Consider the following 22,520-nt stretch of genomic DNA (forward strand, 5'->3'; position numbering starts at 1 on the left):
CACTGCTGTGCACGACACAGGGTATTAGTTTTTGAAAACTGCCCATCACATATATAAAGTTATATGTACGTGCACACAGAAATGTATATGCATATCTGAGAAGTATTCCTGGGAGTGGGGTTGGGATGGATATACTTTAAGACTTCTAAAAGTATACAGGCAAATATCACAGAAAAAAACCCCACACAAGTAATAGGTATAGACTGGTGCACATACTTTTCCGGAGTAAGAAGTTATCAACCTGAGGTATCATGAGTCGGATTATATTAGCACAAGGTCTCAATGCATAAAATGGGACCCTGTACTAATTTATTTTATTTATTTAATACAGTGTTCCCCCGTGAATTCATGGTTCATGAATCATGGACTTGCTCATTCGTGGCCTGCTCCGACCGCCTCTACCTGTAGTAAAGTTGGGCTGCACCAATCAGGAGCTGCATGTCAAAGCAGCTCCTGATTGATGTAGCCTAACTTTACTACAGGAAGAGGCGGTCGGAGCAGGCCACGAGTGATTTTTTTTCCCACCCCAGCTGCCCTCTCCTGCCTCCCCTACTTCTTGACAGGCAAAAAAACGCATTTGTGGGTTTTTTTAAAAAAATTCGTGGGGGTTCCTAGAACGGAACCCCCGCAAATTTCGGGGAAGTACGGTATAAACCAACTTGTGGTAAAATAACCTGTCTTAACAGCAGCCCACACAGATAACTTCCCCCATAAATTTTCCATTGTTGTAAAATCTGAAGGGTAAAAGATAGGGTGACCAGATTTTACTATTGTAAAATCCGGACCCATGGCCTCACCTCATTCCACCCCATCCCCGTCCCTCAACCTGTTCTCGTGCTTACAGCTGCGTCGGGAGCGCATCTGTACATGCGCAGGTGTGACTCAATGATGTCACACACATGCACGCATGAGCGTGATGTCACCACACTTCTTCCGTGCATGCACAGATGCCCTCCCGATGTGGTCCCAAGCTGGAAGCTTTTCAAAACCCGGACAAAGTGCCGGGTTTTGAAAAGCCATCCGGACGCCCAGACATGTCCTCTAAAACGTGGACATGTCCAGATAAATCCGGACGTCTAGTAACCCTAGTAAAAGATATCCACAGACTTTAGCAATACATGCAGTTGGAAAGATGCCCTCAGACCAACCAACTAGCTGGGCTTTTCTTCAGCAAAAGGATGATTTTTTTTCCCTGCCGCATCCATGGACCTAGCACTTCTGATACCCTTACGGAAGAGCAGGGCTGCAAGTCTGTGCTTGTGGTTGAGTAACGCCAGGATTAGATGTGGCCGTCCTGTGACAGCAGACCCAGTTCGTCCTCCTGTATACAGTATAGCAGGTACGTGCCAAGTGCACTTGAGGCAGAATGCCAGCTCTTACCATCATTGAAGTCCCGTCCCAGCTCATGATTTGGGCAGCGTTTCACCACTTCTGTCACATGCTCTGCTTTCTTGTAGACAGGCATAGCTCGTATCCCCGTGCCTGGAGGTGGTGGTGTGGACAGCTTGATCTGAATGGGGCATGTCTTTGCAATCTGACAGTACAGCTTCTTCAGCAACGGCGAATACTAAACAAGAATAGATGATTACATTACATTACATTAGAGATTTCTATTCCGCCATTACCTTGCGGTTCAAGGCGGATTACAAAAGATTTATAAATGGGGCTTACAATGGAAGAACAAATGTCATTTCTAGAGTTGTAAAGAGTAGATCATTTGTCATTTCTAGAGTTGTTAAGAGTAGGTGAAGTTAGGACTGTTTCAGGAATTTCTTGAAGAGTATAGTTTATATTTCTTTTCTGAAAATCTTGTAGTCTGGGGTGGTTATCAGTAGATTGGAGATTTGGTTATCTAGTTTTGCGACTTGAACGGCTAGGAAGCCATCGTATTGTTTTGTCCGTTTTACTTCTTTGAGCGGGGAGGTGTGAATGGGGAGTGTGTTTTTCTTTGTCTGGTTGAGGTTGCTTGGATGAGGCGGCTGTTTCCGTTGGGGCTGTTTCCGAGTTGGGGCAGCCAATTCGCTCAGTACGGACCACGTCATATTTACGATGGACCAAATAACATAAGCCAGGACCCAATCTGAGTCCCAATATTTTACATTCATCTCTCTAGATATAGATTTGAGAATATAGAAGTAAAACCACTATAAAACACTACAGATAAAAGTAAATATTAAATAAATTCAATAACCCATAGTTTTCCAAACACATAACACAAAAATAACACATAACACAAAAATCAAATTTTAAAGATACAATAAAAACATAAAAACCACAATCTTCAACAATACCCTCCCTTTACAAAACCACGCAAGAGGTTTTTAGCACAGGCTGGCATCCCCAAGCCCACCCAGTTCCACCCATCCCCGCTCCGTTACACTTCAGTCCCGCCTCCAATCCCTTTTCAAATAATTCCTAGCATCCTGTTTGCTTTTTTGGCCACCGCCACACACTGGGTGGAAGGTTTCAGCGCATTGTCTACGTTGACACCTAGATCTTTTTTCTTGGGTGCTGACCCCCAAGGCATCCCCATAGCATCTGTTAACTACAATTTGGATTATTCTTTCCAGAGTACATCACTTTGCATTTGTCCACATTAAATTTCATCTGCCATTTGGACGCCCAGTCTTCCAATTTCCTAAGGTCTTCCTGCAGTTTTTCCACAATCTGCATGCATTTTTAACAACTTAAAAAAATTTGCAGATGACACTAAACTGTTCAATCAACTCACTTGTCATTCCTTGTCAAGCTTGTATTCTGTGAAAGAAAGCAAATGCCCACCAGCGGCATAGCGAGGGAAGGAGGGTGGTGGCACCTGGCATCACCGAACCATGTGCTCCCTCCCCGCTGTACTCAACCCCCTCCCTGCTCCTGCCCCGCGGTGCAGGCCTCCCCCACATAACTCTTGAAATCTTCACTGGCAGCAGCGAACAGCATCTCCAACCTACCGCTTGCGTCAGCCTGAACTCTCCTTCTGATGTCACTTTCTGGTCCCGTGATAAGAAGTGACATCAGAAGGAAAACTGAGCCAATGTAAGCAGCAGGTTGGAGATGCTGCTTGCTACTGCTGGCAAAGATTTCAAGAAGGATGGGGGGTGGGGAGCAGAGAGGAGGAGAAGTGCCAGCGCCCCTGCCAAGACGGGGCCTGGGACAGTCTGCCCCTGGCCTCCCTTACTATGCCACTGATGCCCATTTTCCCTTATAGAATATGGGCCAATATATTTAGGCACACAGTTATAGACTTGCCCTCATAATCCTCGCTGTACCCACCTCATTTCTGGACTTGGGTGTGATTGTATGTGATGATCTTAAGGGCCAAACAGGTTGAAAAGGAGATGGCGAAAGCTAGAAGGAAACTAGGGTGCATAGGAAGATGTATGGCTAGTAGGAAAAAGGAGGTATTGATGCCCCTGTATAAAACTCTGGTGAGACCTCATTTAGAATATTGTGTACAATTCTGGAGGTCACACCTTTAAAAAGGTATAAAAAGGATGGAGTCGTTCCAGAGGAAGGCTACTAAAATCATAAGGCGTATGGGGACAGACTTAAAGATCTTAATCTCTATACTTTGGAGGAAAGGCGGGAGAGGGGGAGATATGATAGAGATGTTTAAATACCTACATAATATAAATGCGCCTGAGTCGAGTCTCTTTCATTTGAAAGGAAACTCTGCAATGAGAGGGCATAGGACAGGGGTCTCAAAGTCCCTCCTCGAGGGCCGCAATCCAGTCGGGTTTTCAGGATTTCCCCAATGAATATGCATGAATATGCATTGCTTTCAATGGATATTTATTGGGGAAATCCTGAAAACCCTACTGGATTCTGGCCCTCAAGGAGGGACTTTGAGACCCCTGGCATAGGATGAAGTTGAGAGGTGATAGGCTCCGGAGTAATCTGAGGAAATACTTTTTTTACAGAAAGGGTGGTAGATGCATGGAACGGTCTCCCGAAAGAGGTAATGGAGTCAGAGACTGTGCCTGAATTCAAGAAAGTGTGGGATAGGCATGTGGGATCTCTTGGAGAGAGGAAGAGATAGCGGTTGCTGTGGATGGGCAAACTGGATGGGCCATTTGGCCTTTATCTGTCATCATGTTTCTTTGGGAAAGCTTTTTGTATAACCACTATGTACGTTCTACCTGCTTCACTACAATCAAGGATACCTTTGCAGTTCAATTACTGTAAGTAGGGAGGTGGAAGTAAGCGTCAACTGGTGCTATGGTCTGAATCCGTCTGTACTCACAGACATGGTTACAGTATCAAGAAAGACAAAAAGAGTTTTCACAAGAGGAGATTTAGTTAAAACAAACAGTAACCGTGCCAGAGGTAAGCTTCTGCCATATTACGTGCCGAGTAACGACAGAACCACTCCCACCAAGCTGATCACTCTTCATCCACCGAAGCTTTGATTGACAAGGCTAATTTCCTGCCACCTATATAAAGCTAAATATTATTATCTGTCTGCAAAGGGAGCGTCTTTGGCAACATTCCCTCTAAGGTGCCTGGGAGTCCATCAACCCTGTTCCTACCATCAGGATGTGCAACAATATCACAGTTTCAGTTGTGATGGGCAGGACTCCAGGGGGGCCTGTCTGCCCCTTGCGACTGAAACCACGATATTGATAGGAATGCAGCCAGCAGCTTACTGTATACCTTAGAGCAGGGGGTGTCAAAGTCCCTCCTCGAGGGCCGCAATCCAGTCGGGTTTTCAGGATTTCCCCAATGAACACGCATGAGATCTATTAGCATACAATGAAAGCAGTGCATGCAAATAGATCTCATGCGTGTTCATTGGGGAAATCCTGAAAACCCGATTGGATTGCGGCCCTCGAGGAGGGACTTTGACACCCCTACCTTAGAGGGAGCTAACACAAGGGTCTAGCTAGGATTTTTGGGGTTTCAATTAATACTACACCAACCAAACCCCCCCCCCCCCAACAACAACAACAATCCTTAAAAACCTAGAATGTAGATAAGATGAATGTGTATAGGTCAGATCCTAATCTTGGTCAGCTCTTCTGTCTGAGGCTGAGCCTTGAGTTTTGTGTGCAATTCTGGTCGCTGTTATCTCAAAAATGATATAGTGGAATTATAAAAAGTTCAACGAAGAGTGGCTAAAATGATTAAGGTGCTTTCATATGAAGAAAGGCTTAAGAGGTTAGGGCCTTCAGCTTGGAGAAGAGATGGTTGAGAGGGGACATGAGTGGAGCAGAACAAGCAAACATGAATTACTACTGTTACTACTACTGGTTATCACTTCAGTAGCGCTGTACATTTTGACATTAAAGACGGTCCCTGCTCGCTAGAGCTTACAATCTAACTTGGACAGACAGACATGACATATAGGGTTGGGGAAGCAGAACCCAAGGTGAGAAGTTGAAAGCAGTCTCGAAGTGGTGGGCTTTTAACTTGGACTTTAACACCGCCAGAGACAAAGCCCGTCGCAGGGATTTGGGCAGTTTATTCTAGGCATATGGCACAGTGAGACAGAATTGATTTTAAGTGCAAAGAATAAAATCCCTATCATTTTCCAAGGCAAAGGTTATCAATAGGGTTGTCCTATCTGTAATGACTTCTAAGGAACTCTCCCAAAATTCTGACAAATTTATGTCCACTAAATTCTCTCTCGGAGTCTCATTTGGAGTTGAAACTGCTGGATCTCTTTTAATATTCAAATATTGTGCTCTCACAAAATGATATGGATTATATTCTTCGCCTTTATTTTCGGCATATTAATGAACAGTTCCTTGGCTCTACTATTCGTATTTTTCCTGATATTTCTCAAAAGTCACCAAGTGGAAGGATTACACTAAATTGAATTACAATTTTTGGTTGAATTCAATTTGTCATATATATAAAATGGAAAAAATATTGGCATTACAATAAGGTTATATTAAAAAATTTAATAAAATATGGGGACCATTGACAAATTATTCTACTGATCAGATATAATAACACAAGTATAGAACATATAAAAGGGGTAGGGAGAGAAAACTATTGTAATATTAATATGATATAAAATTCTGATAAAGGATTTATTTAATTCACATTGTAAGAACATTTAATAATAATTTCAAATGTTTTTTCATAATTGAATGTATTACATATATTTCACTTGATGTAAGAATTTAAAAAAAGAATAAAAAATATTAAAAAAAAAAAAAAAAAAAGTCACCAAGGCGAAGGAAAGAATTCTTGGCCCTAAGCCTTAGGTGGTACATTAAGAACATAAGAATTGCCACTGCTGGGTCAGACCTGTGGTCCATCATGCCCAGCAGTCCGCTCATGCGGCGGCCCTTTGGTCAAAGACCAGCACCTAACTGAGACTAGCCCTATCAGCGTACGTCCTTGTTCAGCAGGAACTTGTCTAACTTTGTCTTGAATCCCTGGAGGGTGTTTTCCCCTATGACAGACTCTGGAAGAGCGTTCCAGTTTTCCACCATTCTCTGGGTGAAGAAGAACTTCCTTATGTTCGTACGGAATCTATCCCCTTTCAATTTTAGAGAGTGCCCTCTCGTTCTCTCTTCTTTGGATAGGGTGAACAACCTGTCCTTATCTACTAAGTCTATCCCCTTCAGTACCTTGAATGTTTCAATCATGTCCCCTCTCAATCTCCTCTGTTCGAGGGAGAAGAGGCCCAGTTTCTCTAATCTTTCGCTGTACAGCAGCTCATCCACCCCCCTTAACCATCTTAGTCACTCTTCTCTGAACCCTTTCGAATAGTACCGAGTCCTTCTTCATGTAGAGCGACCAGTGCTGTACGCAGTAATCCAGGTGAGGGTGCACCATGGCCCGGTACAGCAGCATGATAACCTTCTCCGATCTGTTCGTGATCCCCTTCTTTATCATTCCTAGCATTCTATTTGCCCTTTTTCCACCGCCGCACATTGTGTGGACAGCTTCATTGACCTGTCGATCAGAACTCCCAAGTCTCTTTCCTGGGAGGTCTCTCCTAGTACCGCACCGGACATGTATTCGTGCATGAGATTTTTGTTACCGACATGCATCACTTTACAATTTACATTTTCCAGCAAAGTATTATATCTCATAACAAAATAAGAATTTTCTTCTTTTTTTTTTAGCCTTTTTTAAACAACTACTTGAATTTATTGTGGCAAAAGAAGGTTTGGTTGTTATCTATATATATAAAATCGGAGGTATGTATGTGTGTATGTATGTGTGTGTGTATGTGTGTATGTGCCGCGATCACGCAAAAACGGCTTGACCGATTTGAACGAAACTTGGTATGCAGATCCCTCACTACCTGGGATGATATGTTCTGGGGGTCTCGCGGCCCACCTGAACACGTGGGCGGAGCTACAAACATAAAATCAGATTTCACCCATTCATGTCAATGGAAAAAATGTAAAAAGCTGCCATTCTCACAGTAATTCAAAAACGGCTTGACCGATTTGAACGAAACTTGGTATGCAGATCCCTCACTACCTGGGGTGATATGTTCTGGGGGTCTCGCGGCCCACCTGCACACATGGGCGGAGCTACAAACAGATAATCAGATTTCACCCATTCATGTCAATGGAAAAAATGTAAAAAGCTGCCATTCTCACAGTAATTCCAACTACCTGGGGTGATATGTTCTGGGGGTCTCGCGGCCCACCTGCACACGTGGGCGGAGCTACAAACAGAACATCTGATTTCACCCATTCATGTCAATGGAAAAAATGTAAAAAGCTGCCATTCTCACTGTAATTCAAAAACGGCTTGACCGATTTGAACGAAACTTGGTATGCAGATCCCTCACTACCTGGGGTGATATGTTCTGGGGGTCTCGCGGCCCACCTGCACACGTGGGCAGAGCTACAAACAGAAAATCAGATTTCACCCATTCATGTCAATGGAAAAAATGTTAACAGCTGCCATTCTCACAGTAAATCAAAACCGGCTTGACCGATTTGAACGAAACTTGGTATGCAGATCCCTCACTACCTGGGGTGATATGTTCTGGGGGTCTCGCGGCCCACCTGCACACGTGGGCGGAGCTACAAACAGAAAATCTTATTTCATCCATTCATGTCAATGGAAAGGATGTAAAAAGCTGCCATTCTCACAGTAATTCCAACTATAAAACACTTTATATGACACTATAACCACTAGGGACATCTTTTCTATTCTACCACGGACACCATACATATAGAGTTTGTATGTTCTAACTGTGTTTGTAACTGTTTCCTTCATGCACCCCAGTTCATAATGTTATTACATTACTTGAGTACTCACATATGCTGAACTAGGCACACAGGTTCCATTCTGAACCGGGAAAAAACTGCATGGAGTTTCTTTTCAACCTGAGTTTCCACATATTGAGTTGTTTAAATCAATACTGAAACTTTTGGCTGCCACTTATTCCAACAGATCTTCCTTTTCAGTTTAAGAGATTGCTAATTCCAGTGAGACTTGCATTCATTCACCACTATAAAGTATCTTTATTTGAATCCATTTACAGTGTTATTGCTATAATTAAATACCCGTGCAACGCCGGGGCATCAGCTAGTAACTAATAATGAATAGCTTACCACAATATTGCACGTACTGGTTGTAGGTTAAAGATGAGTCTTGCTGCTTCTCTAATTTACCTTTGGCTTTTCTCCATATTTATTTCTTCTTGACCCTGCTATTTATTGTGGGCAAAATAGTTGAGATCTGTTTAACTTCTAGAAGTTTGTTTCTTTGTTTTTGCTGATCCATATCAAGTCAGTGTATTATTCTTGATTTGGAAAATAATAAGTTCTATAAATTAAAAAAAACCCCAAAGACTAGGGACACTCCATGAAGTTACACAGAGTAATATTTTAAAAATGAATAGGAGACAGACATCTGGACCTTAGAAACATAGAAACATAGAAATAGACGGCAGATAAGGGCCACGGCCCATCTAGTCTGCCCACCCCAATGACCCTCCCCTACCTTTCTCTGTGAATAGATCCCACGTGTTTATCCCATTTGGCCTTATTCCACCAATGCCTAAGCTCCGCCTCATCTGCACAAGCCTCAAACACTTAAAAATCTTGTGTTCAAGGCTTGTGCGGTTAAGGCAGAGCTTACAGGAATGGGGCAGGGACAGGGACAGCAACAAAACTCATGGTGACAGGACGAGGAAATTGAGTTCCTGCGGGGACGGGGGTCAAATGAGAGGCTAGAGAAACTGGGCCTCTTCTCCCTTGAGAACAGGAGACTAAGAGGGGACAAGATCGAAACATTCAAGATATTGAAGAGAATTGACTTAGTAGAGAAAGAGAGATTATTCACCCTCTCCAAGGTAGGGAGAACGAGAGGGCACTCTCTAAAATTGATAGATTCCGTACAAACATAAGGAAGTTCTTCTTCACCCAGAGAGTGGTAGAAATCTGGAACGCTCTTCCAGAGGCTGTTATAGGGGAAAACACCCTCCAGGGATTCAAGAAAGGGTTAGATAAGATCCTGCTGAACCCGAATGTTCGCAGGTAAGGCTATACTCAAATAGGGCACTGGTCTTTGACCTAAGGGCCGCCGTGTGAGCGGACTGCTGGGCTCGATGGACCACTAGTCTGACTCAGCAGCGGCAAGTCTTATGTTCTTATATCATTCTCTACTGTAGAGTCTGTGTTTAATGCAGCCCAAAGCATTCCAGTCACTGCTGCTTTTCAAGCCTGCATTGAACAGAATATTGTCATTTCTAATCAGTAACAGAAAAGTGATCTCCTAAACTAGGTAACTGAACAAATTACCTTTACAAGTGCGATTGTGTGTCAAATAATCTCAGACCCAGGGTGTTTGATGTGTCCCTATTTTGAATGTTAAGTGCAGGGTCCAAAATGTAACATGGTTACTTCAAACTTACCTCAACTTGACTTCCAATTCTTAACAGATTTTTAAGAGAGTGAGCTCTTTCCTGACTTCTCATCAAGAATAATTTTAGGTAAAGTCATCCTCAGAATTGTGTTCGATGTGTTTTCGGGGGAAAGGGTAGAGGAGAAGGGGGGGGGTGAGATTATTGGACACTAAAAACCAACATGCTGGAACAGAGGTTCTGACTCTTAAAGGATCCCAAAAATTCACCTGAAGTTAAATAAGTGAACACGCACCAGTAAGTTCTTGACACGGATGTGTTTCAACAAGTCAAGTTAGATTGGACTGTGGCTGACAATCAAAATATGAAAAGCCCCTTCTAGGTCTGTAGTGTTCCGATGAACAATGCCAACCATAAAAGGAGATTTACTACAAGATTTTTTCCTTCTCAATGACTTGCTAGCTTAGTTTCCACCAAGAGCCTTGGCTTCTACTGCTGGCTGCTGTTATTTAACGTGGCACCACAAGATGTACATAGCACTGTACAAATACAGAGAACTGACAATTCCTACTTTGGGGAGCTTATAGCCCAATTCAGAGTTGTTGGGACACATCTACGCAGTCAGGTTTTCATGAATATAAATAAGATACTTATGCATATTCATGGTGGGTATCCTGAAAACTTGACTGACCAGGTGTGTCCCGCGGAATGGGATGAGAATCATTGGTAACAAGGACACACAGACAATAAGAGGTTCTAGTGACACAGAGCTATAGGACAGTCTCGATTATCTAACCTCTGCTAATCTGACCCTACGGCATAGCCGGTAGATCCCCAATGACATCATCGCATTGCCAGTATGAAGCGCGACTTCTCTTTCCATTTTATGGCAGAACACAGAGGGAAGTTTCACACCTGACGCACTTTGTCTTGGACCTAGGATCCTACTTTTACTGCCTTTGTTTATGCATTGGTTGAGGAATTACCATTGGTTTTCTTGTTATCTGACAACCGGTTGGTCCCTAAGACTCTATTGTATTAGAAACAGAGAGAAACAATGTTGACTTAAGGTGGTGTTATGACCCTTGAAATCCCCCAGCATTCTATAGGCCCCAAAATATTTAAATCTCTGCCTTCATGGGAGCTAATTTTATATCTGTTTTATAAAGACAGCATAGGCTCATACAATGAATGACCCTCAGTGGTAGTGCAAATAGGGAAAAGTATTTTTTTTCCCCAATGAATGCAAAGTTAAGCTCTGGAATTCACTATTGGAGGATATGGTAAGAGCTGTTAGCACAGCACTTGACTAATCCCGAGTGCTAGTTCCCCATGGCACCTGGAAATTGCATCCTGGCACCTGGGATTTCAAACCTCGCAAAGTTTGTTTTTTTGTCATACCGCAGCACTGCCTGAAACTGGTCTTCTTCCCCTGTACCACGATCGGGCTCTGCAAATACTTGAGCTGTGTAGGAAGTTGAGGAGCAGTTTAGGTGCAAGACTAGCAGGAGACAGGGGTGGGGCAGGGCACTGTGAGTGGAACAGAGGGGTGGGGCAAGATGGGTCAGGTATCCTCTTTTTTGTACTTAGCAAATATGGTAGCCCTACCCTGTACATAACATAACACAATAGCAGATTTCTAGACCGCAGAGCTGTAAGTTCAATGCGGTTAACAAAAGATTATGCTATGACAAAATACAGGAATAATATGATATATAGTGTTCCCCCGGTCGTTCGCGGTTAGCGGTTCGTGGTCCCGGTCATTCGTGGTATTTTCCGACTGCGAACCACCGACAAGGAGAGGGCAGCGGGAGAGGCAGGAGAGAGCAGCCAGAGCGCCGGCGAGTGCAGGAAATCACTCGCTGTCTGCTCCGACCGCCTCTTCCTGCACTATGTCGGGCCTCACCAATCAGGAGCTGCTTCGACACGCAGCTCCTGATTGGTAAGTCCCAACTTAGTGCAGGAAGAGGCGGTCGGAGCATACCGCGAGTGATTTCCTGCACTCGCCAGCGCTCCGGCTGCTCTCTCCTGCCTCTCCTGCTATCCTCTCCAGTCTCCACCATGAAAAACTGTATTCGCGGTTTTTTAAGATTCGCGGGGGTTCCTGGAACAGAACCCCCGCAAATATCGGGGGAGTACTGTACAGAAATCTAATTGATCAGACATTTAGAAAAAAGAAAAGTTTTTCTCCCATCATGGGGACAATTTTCCAAGTGGAAAATGGTTGTCATAAAAAGGAAAAAAAAAAAGACATCAAATCCCAAATACTTTCTGCAAATTCTTTAAATCCACCCAATCACCCAATGATTGTTTCATTTTGACTTAAGCAGATAATACAGCCTGCAGCAACAGAATGAAATAATTGCTTATGGAAAAGTACATTATTAATTATCCTTTGTAACACAGGTATTTTTGTTACATCTCATCAGTCTAAAGGGGTTTTTTGACTATTGTTGGCATGTGAAGTCAATATATTAGTCACATCGCATATTTTTAATTGGACTTGTTATAGCTATGTTATCCTATTGCTGTTTTCGGAAATTAATTAAGACCACTTTGTTCGATAAGTTTATTACTTAGTGAGTTTTATTATTGAAATTCTATTTTACAAATATTTGTATTTTTTTACTGTATTATTGTATTTCGCTGATTATACAGCTCTTTTTAGTGTAAACCGCCTAGAACTTTTGGTTATGGTGGTATAAAAGAATAAAGTTATTATTATTATTATTCCTCCTCATGCCATTTTTAAGAGAATAAAGACTCACTGTTGCTTGCATGCACGCATAGAACATTTGGGGTTTTGTGCCTTAGTCAGTGTCAGCAGACAGGGGTGCATGTCATTAGAGATGTGGAATTAGGGTTACCTTATGGCTCCAGAAAAAGAAGGATGGATCGAGACCTCCGGGTTTTACTTCCATGATACCCCTAGACACCCAGAATATGCAGATAAGTAGAAGTATCTGGATATGTATAAATTTAGGAAGAACACAGACCATGACACTGGCATTATGCACATAAATAAGATTTAGATTTTACATAGTGTGTATATACATAGGATGTTTGTACTAGGGTATAGATGCTCAAGATGAGCGTATACATAGGATGAATTTAATGTACATATAGAATGGAGATAGGGTATATATATATATGTTAGGTGGAGAGTATTCTCTACTGTGCTCAGTCAAAAACACAAACAAAAAAAAAACCCAACTGTATTGATCTCTCAAAACACTCACCGAAACATGTCTGTATTATAGCACAATTACAGAATCTCATTTATTATAACACCATTGGTAGAACCTCATGTAAACTGCTCTAAATTGACTCCCCCAATCATTAGTAATAGCACAGAATCTAATCTAATCTTTTATTTGTGCATTGCGCTATACCAACTTACAGCGAGAAAAGAAAATACATTAGATCATAACAGAATCTATGGAGGGCATTGCGAGTAACACAATAAATTAGACATTACATTTTGAATTTTCTGAATTTTAAGGGTTACCAGAAGTCCGGATTTACCCGGACATTTCCTCTTTTTAGAGGGCATGTCCGGGTGTCCGGATGGCTTTTCAAAACCCGGCACTTGATGACACAATGTTTGGCTACGGGCAGCCAATGCCTAAAAGACAAATTCATCAGTGATGTCACAATGGCTTGATTGTCCTATACTTGGCTCACGTAAGAGCATAAGAATTGTCGTACTGGGACAGACCAATATCCTGTTTCCAACACTGGTCAATCCAGGTCCCAAGTACTTAGCTAGATCCCAAGGAGTAAAACAGATTTTATGCTGCTTATCCTTCTTCAACAGGACTAGATTAAGGCCAACTGATGCCCTAAGCACAGCCCAACAATGGGATTCCCTGGCCCTTCCATTGCTTAACTTACAAGACATTAAGACTTAGTAAATGCTGAGAAAAATCATTATTGTATAAAACAAAACATCATATATATTTATAATGATCAGAAAAACACTGAAATTCATTGTTGGGTAATGGGTGTGGCAGATTAACAGTGAAAGAGTTAAGGGCATGATTGCTAGAGGGAAAAAGCTCTGTGGTGCTCACCTTCCCTTAGTGCCCTAAGTACATGCTTATTTTGCTTAATGGTTAATCCAGGGCTGCTCTTTAAACATGTGACAGTAACACACTAACTCAGTAAATGATGGCAGATAAAGATCATTTAGCTCATCCACTCTGTCTAGCCTTGATTCTTCTTCTTTGCTTCTCTATCGCCCTGGTTATAGCTCCACATTTTAACTGTTGTCCTTATCCCAAAACTGTAGTGTAGGGGTGTCCGACCTCAGCCCTTGCCAGGTCGGGTTTTCAGGATTTCCCACATGGATATGCATGAGATCTATTTGCATACAATGGAAGCAGTGCATGCAACTAGATCTCTTGCAAATTCATTAGGGAAATCCTGAAAACCCGACTGGATTGCGGCCTCCAAGGACCGGCATTGGACAACCCTGCTGTAGTGGATAGTACAGAAAGAGAAAGTCCACTTACAAATGAGTCCATCTTTAACAAGACAGTTATTTTAAGTCCAACAAATTTTTGGCTCTACTGAAAAGTGTTGCTCAACCGTAAAAGCCATCCTTAATTAATTTCACGTTTTAGACTTTTACTGCTAGGATTTCATGATCATAGAGAACTAAATGCAGCTGGGAATAAACTCACCACAGGTCCTATTCTCAGTGGATACTGTCTAATTTCACTTTAATTTATGTTGAAACAATTTTTTATTGATGACAAGAAACACTAAAAGCAATACAACACAACAGGCCATCAAGTTTTACAATATGCAAAGCAACAACCAGTGCCAAAAACAAATCCCCCCCTATCTCACCCAAGAACTAACCCCCCCATCCCCCGGGTTGTATCCCTGCTCTCTTCCACCATACACATAGAACCAAGATCCTCTCCAAATATTTAGAAACCCATTATATTAGAGTTTAATTTTCCTTTAATTTAATGGGGCCAGTAATTTAGCTTTAATCCCTGTGGTAAGTGGGAGATATGGAATATTAGGAGGGTTATTTGGGGGGGATATTTTTTTTCCACACCAGGTGCTAACACACTGTCAGTCTCTGTCAAAGGACCCTTTTATGTAGACATTCCTGGGCAGACCTGAACATGCCCGGGAAGTAAAACATCTCTGGAAGAGTGAAATGGTATTAAAGTAAGTTCTTAGGTAACAAATTCTCTCATTATGCCATGTTATGACATGGATAAAACTCTACCAAACAGCGAGAGGATTGCCCAGAGGGGGAGAAAATCTGCAGCTCCATGCAAACAAGTCTCTACTGATAACCTTATCAAGTCTTAACAGCTTCAGGATCTGCTTCAAAAGATCACAGAACAATAACAGCTCTTGGGAGGTTCACAGGCTCTTACGCCTTCTGCCCCACGGATGAGCAACAAACTTTTGTAGGCCACTGTCCATACCGCCCACAGAGCTCTTAGGACGTGCATTAAAGGTTTATATCACCATCAAAAACGTCTTCGATATGTGATGTTCACCAGTTATTTCACTGCAGTGTAAACCACATGACTACCACATCCCAGTGCCAGAGAGTTCACTAGTTAAGTTTACCCATATGACGTTCACTGTTTAACAACAGCTAATTAGTGATAAAAGTGGAATTAGAACCTGGGTCTCTCCAGGGTCAACTCTGCACTCAAGCCATAAGGCAATGGAGTCATCCATGTTATTGAAAGATACTTTACTTCACATTTTGGCTTTATGTACTGACTGAACATGATAACTCTGTTGGATTCTTACTTGCAGCCATGCAATGCATTCTGGGGAAGTTAAACTGGATTCTTTTTTCAGGTTTCTGATCTGAATTTTCAAAGACAAGCTTCAGAAAAGTTATAATGACAATGAAAGAGGGCTTTCAGATTCTTGGGAAAGTACAGGTCATACCTTGCAGGGGTAGGCAATTACGGTCCTCGAGAGCCGGAGCCAGGTCAGGTTTTCAGGATATCCATAATAAATATGCATGAGATAGATTTGCATCTCAAGGAGGCAGTGCATGCAAATCCATCTCATACATATCCATGGTGGAGATCCTGAAAACCTGACCTGGCTCCGGCTCTCGAGGACTGGAATTGCCTACCCCTGCTTAGTGGAATGTAGGGTAGAGAATGACATGGGGACAAATTTTTCCACATCCCTGCGGGAACTCATTTTCCCGTCCCATCGAGTTCTTTTCCTGTCCCTGCCCCATTCCTGCAAGTTTTGTCCTCATCTGCACAAGCTTCAAACACTTTAAAATCCTAAGTGTTTGAGGCTTGTGCGGTTAAAGCAGAGCTTACAGGAATGGGGAAGGGGCAGGGACAGCGACAAAACTCGTAGGGACGGGAAAATTGAGTTCCTGCAGGGACGGGGGAAAAATCTGTCCTCGTGCCATTCTCTAACGTAGGGATACCATATGGCTCCAGAAAAAAAGAGGACAGATTAAGACATCCAGGTTTTTGTTACTTTAAGTTTTATGGACCCTGTTAATTACAGAATCACTTATAAATTATGTTTAATTATCTTTAAAACTCTGATCAATAAGACCCCTGCATTTTTATATAGGTTTCTTATTCCATATTCTACAAAGAGAATTTTACGTTCTAGCGAACAAAATCTGCTATCTATCCCTTCATTAAAAATTATCAATACAAGGAGACAATTTATTTTTTCATGTACTGCACCACAAACATGGAACGCCCTCCCTATTTTTTTACGAGAGGAGAAAGAGCTTGGAAAATTTAAAACTGAACTTAAAACCTTCCTTTTTAAAGATGCTTTTACAACATAATTTTAGTTTCAGTATCATGTTTTCCTATATGAGCCCTGTGTTAACTATTTCCCTTTGTGTTTTCCCTCAATGTTTCTTCTTTACTTTATGAATTGTAGTTCATCCCTCCTTTCCCATGTTTATCAATGTTAAAATCTAGAGTTTTTACCCATTTTTTTAAGTAATTGTATGTACTGTATTGTTTGTTTTATTTTTTTATATTTAATAATTGTAAATTTTAAAGTGTACATCGCTTAGAATATTTGATTAAGCGATTGATCAAGTCACCTAATAAACTTGAAAAACTTGAAACTTGAAACCCCTACGCATTTACAAAAGATTAATAACACTAGATCTAATAGATGCTGGCATTGTAGATTAGAAGTTGGAGGCACGTACGAAGTTCAAGCTGGGATGTCTATGCTTCAAAGTACTATCAGGTCTAGCCCCTAAATACATAACAGACCTCTTCGCATACCCAACCAACAGACATGAGAGAAGAATACACCTGAAATTCGTCTCCCCACCAGCCAGAGGATGCAAATATAAGAGATACCATCAACAACTTCTATCCTATCAAGCAGCCTTATGGGGCAAAGACTTAGATAAACTAATTACACACACAAACAACTATGGAGAATTCAGGAAACACCTGAAAACATACCTGTTCACAAAATACCTAGGCAACAAACAAGGACAATAACCCCCTTCGTAATCACTCCCCAAATCTGTTCTTGTAAACTGTTAACCCCAATCACTAACTTCCAACCCTGTGCAAACCGCAAGGTACTTCACGACCCCACAGTACATAACTGTTGTTATTATCATTAATGCTGTTACTATCAGATGTACATTGCAATATTCTTTGCTGTAAACCGCCTAGAAGTCACAAGATTGTTGGCGGTATATAAGAATAAAGTTATTATTATTATTATTTAATTTATTTTTGTCCCTGTGTAAATGCTTTTGGGGAACTAATTTGGCCCCAAATTAATAAATTATTAGAGAACCATGTAGGACTCTCATATGACACTATATTATTTGGTACAGCAGTGAGAACTCAGAGTCCGATTTCTGCAAATAATAACAAGTTATTATTAATATTGACAGGGGTCGCCATGCAACAAATTACTCAAAACTGGAAAGATTATACTAAATTAAATTATACATTTTGGTGGAATTCAGTCTGTCACATATATAAGATGGAAAAGATGTTAGCGTTACAACAAGGGAATCTTCATAATTTTAAAAAAATATGGGAACCATTGACTAATTATTCTAATGATCAGATATCTTAGCACATGGGTAGCAGATATGTGGGGGTGGGGTGGGAAATGTATATCATATGGAATTAGGAATTTTGATAAAAAGGGGGGTATTTATTTTATCTTACAAGAATATTTGTTTGTAATTACAAGTGATATGTGAAAATTGTTTGTATTATGTTTAATTCACTTGTTGTAAAGATTCAAAATGAATAAATAAATAATAATAGAAGACATCCAGGTATTACTTTCATTACTTTCAATGGAAGTAAAACCTGGATGTCTCAATCTGTCCTCTTTTTTTCTGGAGCCATATGGGAACCCTAGAAAATAGTTCCTAGTCACGGGAATCTAATGCCATGACCTTAATTAACTTTGTTATTTGTTATTTTTATTTGGAAGTTTATTTCTTTTCTTGATCTTCATTTTTGTGGACTAAATAAGATATAGTTAATGTTCCCTTTATAACTCTTATTGAATATAATTTCTGGATCTTTAGCATCGTGTAAAGCAATGCTTGTATCTAAAATTGAAAATCTTATAAATAAATAAATTAAAAAAAAAAAAGAAAGAAAATAGTTCCTAGTGACTTTAAAAGCATCAGTTGAACAAGAACCATTAACACTTAGGGCCTGATGTTCAAAATTATTTAAACCCCTGGGTTGTTTAAATCACCTGTCCGGGGCTAACTAGGAATCTCCATCGGCCAGATAGTGCCACTGAAAATGCTCAGTTAGCACCCGAGCCAAAACCCACTATTTTGTGGGTGTTCTGGAGTGCAGTCAGGACTTGCCAGTTAAGTGCTGATTTTCAGCGCTTAAGCGGCTAAGATAACTGCATAAATAGGAGCAGTTCTACCTTCATGCGGTCTGCCATAGTTGGTTAAGTGCTGAATAGCACATGTAGACCCTCTTTTACTAAGCCATGATAGAGGTTTCAACCGCTGCCTGGAGCGCTAAATGCTCCAACGCTGCTCCTACGCTCATAGGAATTATGCGAGCGTCAGAGTTAGATACATAGGCCCTGATTCTATAAATGATGCCTAAAGTTGGGCCTAGATCAGTATGCCTAGCCAATCTAGGCGTCTAACTTAATTATTTAAAAGGCTTAATAGGTGCCAATAATTAGAAATTAGCACCTACCAGAAAGTACCTGCTTTTAAATATCAGCAACAGCAGGAAATCAACTGCTTTTTACACCTCAGCAGCAGCAGAACTATCCGCAACTACCAAGAGCACACAGACCCGATCCAGCCAAGAGTGTGAGCTCCACCTCCCCCTGCAGTCCACTAGGAAGATCAACTGTTTTTTACACCTAAGCAGCAATAGGACCAGCCACCACTACCGAGAGCCCTTTGCCCTGATCCAGCCAGACAAGTAGGCTCTTCCCCAGCATTCCGTTGGAAAGGTCAATATGCTTGCTTTTAGATATCATCAGAGGTAGGAGATCAACTGCTTTTGCACCTGGGCAGCACCAAGACCAGCCGCCACTGTCGAGAGCCTTTGTCCCAATCCAGCCAGACGTGTGTGCTCTTCACCATACAATTTGTTGGAGAGATCAATCTGCCTGCTTTTGAATATCTACAGCATTGGGAAAACAACTGCTTTTACACCTAAGCAGCAGCGGGTACATCAGCGACCACCAAGAGCCCACAGACCCGATCCTGCCAGGAGTGTGAACTCCTCCCCCTGCAGTCCATTGGAGAGATCAATCTGCCTGCTTTTAAATATCAGCAGCAGTGGAGATCAACTGCTTTTACATCTAAGCAGCAATGAGACCAGCCACAACCACCGAGAGCACTCAGACCCGATCCTACCAAGAGTGTGAACTCTTCCCCCCCTGCAATCCGCTAAGAAGATCGACTGTCGGCTCCGGGTGGCTTTCCCGCAGAGGAGAGAATCCTGCATTCACCGTGGACCTCATCTGGGGCAGCCTCCTTGGAGCGGCTGGGGCACGGGCAGTGTGTCTGGGAGGGAATGCATGGATGGGAGAACATCGCAGGGGAGGAGACATAGGCATCCTGGGACTGTCGGCCACAAGAAGCCCTTTCTGGATACGTCAATCGCTCCTCCTAAACTTACTTGCTCCACTTCATCACTGACGCTGACCCATTCTGCTTCTATTCCTTTTTCTCCTCTCTTCTACCTTCCAAAGTATTTAGATCAATGCTGTCTTTTTAAAATGTTTATTTTATTTTTATTTTTCCTCTAACTCTACTTTTCACTTCTCTATTACCCTCCAGGTACTTTAGTTAGATTGTGAGCCTTCGGGACAGTAAGGGAATTTTTCAAGTACCTTTCTTATTTCTAATCTTAATGTATATTTTCTGTAAACCGCTTAGAACCTAACGGATGTAGCGGTATATAAGAAATAAATTACATTACATTACATTACATTACATTAGGGGGCAGCGGATCACGGGCGTGATTTGGACTTGGGTGCAAGATGCCTATCAGCGCCTAAGCCCACTTTAAGCACCCCTAGGCGCGATTCTATAAAGCGTGCCTAACTTTTATAGAATCGGGCCTTAAGACCCTGATTCTATAAAAGATGCTTGAGTACCTGATTGTAAAAACCGCTTAGATAACCTTGATAGGCGGTATATAAAATCCTAATAAACTTGAAACTTGAAATGATACGTGGTAGCAGTAGTACATCTGGCTTTTATAAAACTGTGCTTAAACACCACATTACTTGGCACCTAAGTTTTAGGCACAATTTGCAGAATCAGGCCCCAAATGCATGATAAGCTAGTAGACTTCTATAAAGGATGCAGCAAGCAGAGTGCTCTTTATAAAACACTAGCTTAGTGCAGATCATCTTGGCATACAACTTTGAGGGCCATTTATTAAGTGTCATATGTACAATTTGACATCAAACTCCCATGAAAACATAAGAATTGCCATATCCTATTTCCAACAGCGGCCAACCCAGGTCGCAAGTACCAGGCAGAAACTCAAAGAGTAGCAACTTTCCAGAGCTGAGATTGTGATGTCATAATGCCTCATTCTACCAATGCCTAAGAGCCAATCTCAGAGTGATGTCACAATGACTTGATTGTCCTATACTTGGCTCACATGAGAACATAAGAATTGAAGGTCCATCAAGCCCAGTATCCTGTTTCCAACAGTGGCCAACCCAGGTCCCAAGTACCAGGCAGAAACTCAGAGTAGCAACTTTCCAGAGCTGAGATTGTGATGTCATAATGCCTCATTCCATCAACGCCTAAGAGCCAAACTCAGTGATGTCACAATGGCTTGATTGTCCTTTACTTGGCTCACGTAAGAAAAGAGTAGCCATACTGGGACAGACTGAAGGTCCATCAAGCCCAGTATCCTGTTTCCAACAGTGGCCAACCCAGGTCGCAAGTACCAGGCAGAAACTCAAAGAGTAGCAACTTTCCAGAGCTGAGATTGTGATGTCATAATGCCTCATTCCTTCAACGCCTAAGAGACAAACTCAGTGATGTCACAATGGCTTGATTGTCCTATACTTGGCTCACGTAAGAAAAGAGTAGCCATACTGGGACAGACTGAAGGTCCATCAAGCCCAGTATCCAGTTTCCAACAGTGGCCAACCCAGGTCGCAAGTACCAGGCAGAAACTCAAAGAGTAGCAACATTCCAGAGCTGAGACTGTGATGTCATAATGCCTCATTCTACCAATGCCTAAGAGCCAATCTCAGAGTGATGTCACAATGACTTGATTGTCCTTTACTTGGCTCACATGAGAACATAAGAATTGAAGGTCCATTAAGCCCAGTATCCTGTTTCCAACAGTGGCCAACCCAGGTCCCAAGTACTTAGCTACATCCCAAGGAGCAAAACGGATTCCATCCTTCTTATCCTAGGAATAAGCAGTGGTAATTTTCAAGCGATGTGGAAATCGGAACTACCTGGGAATGGAGCTTCAACTTATTATGCAAAAGAAAAAAGAAAAGTGCTTCACATAGTTAGAAAGCGATTCACGCTGCACACCTGAGCGAGAGCAGTATCCACTGTATTTCTGATGCAAGTGTGGAACGGGTGACTGCAGTCTGTTAGAAATCCTGGAAGTCTTCCAAAAGGAGCTGTCCCAGGTACGCATGACTGGCCAAACGCTACCTGACAAGAGTTAACAGATGATGAAGCTCTGCCCTTGAGTTAGATCCACCGGAGCATTTCAACCAACCTTTGAGCTCATACTATGGAAATTATTCCACAATTTCTATTAATTCCAAGGCAATTTACTATTCCACAGGGAAGGCACAGTCAATGACTGATGCACATAGGTTTACACCGTTGGCAAGGCAGAAGAAGATGGGAAAGATTCTGTTGGAACAATTCATAATTTGAGGAGAAAGGAGGCAAGAAAAAGAGATGGAAAGAAAGGGAAAAAGGAAAAAAAGCAGAAGGGGCACGAGAACTCTAGAAAAGAATTGATACCATTTCCCAGTGTCTCAATTCCCTAACTGTAAAAGTAGCAAATGACAGAACATGTAATAACACCTTTATAACTTATAAAGGACTGAATTATATTTGCTTCATTTTCACTATAGTTTGCAATCCGTCTATTTTCCTGACTCTGTCCCACATTTTGTCACCCTCCCGAGTGACTTTGCCCACTTCTTATAAATCTGCCTAGCACATCAACCAGAAATTGGATGGGGGAAGAGGAGGAGTGTAGCCCCTGCCTGA

The 22,520-nt window shown here is 41.9% G+C and overlaps 1 protein-coding gene across 12 annotated transcripts in view; it reads right to left on the minus strand.

Annotated features, from left to right (window-relative positions):
* TP73 (tumor protein p73) overlaps window positions 1–22,520 on the minus strand; it is a 199,988-nt gene that overhangs the window by 36,253 nt on the left and 141,215 nt on the right. For all 12 annotated transcript variants that reach the window (XM_033921753.1, XM_033921761.1, XM_033921759.1 and 9 more), the window contains one exon: window positions 1,381–1,567. In XM_033921753.1, coding sequence (XP_033777644.1) covers window positions 1,381–1,567 — 187 coding nt within the window. The remainder of the gene's footprint in view (window positions 1–1,380; window positions 1,568–22,520) is intronic.

Source organism: Geotrypetes seraphini, chromosome 15 (assembly GCF_902459505.1).
Source record: "Geotrypetes seraphini chromosome 15, aGeoSer1.1, whole genome shotgun sequence".
Lineage (NCBI taxonomy): Eukaryota > Metazoa > Chordata > Amphibia > Gymnophiona > Dermophiidae > Geotrypetes > Geotrypetes seraphini.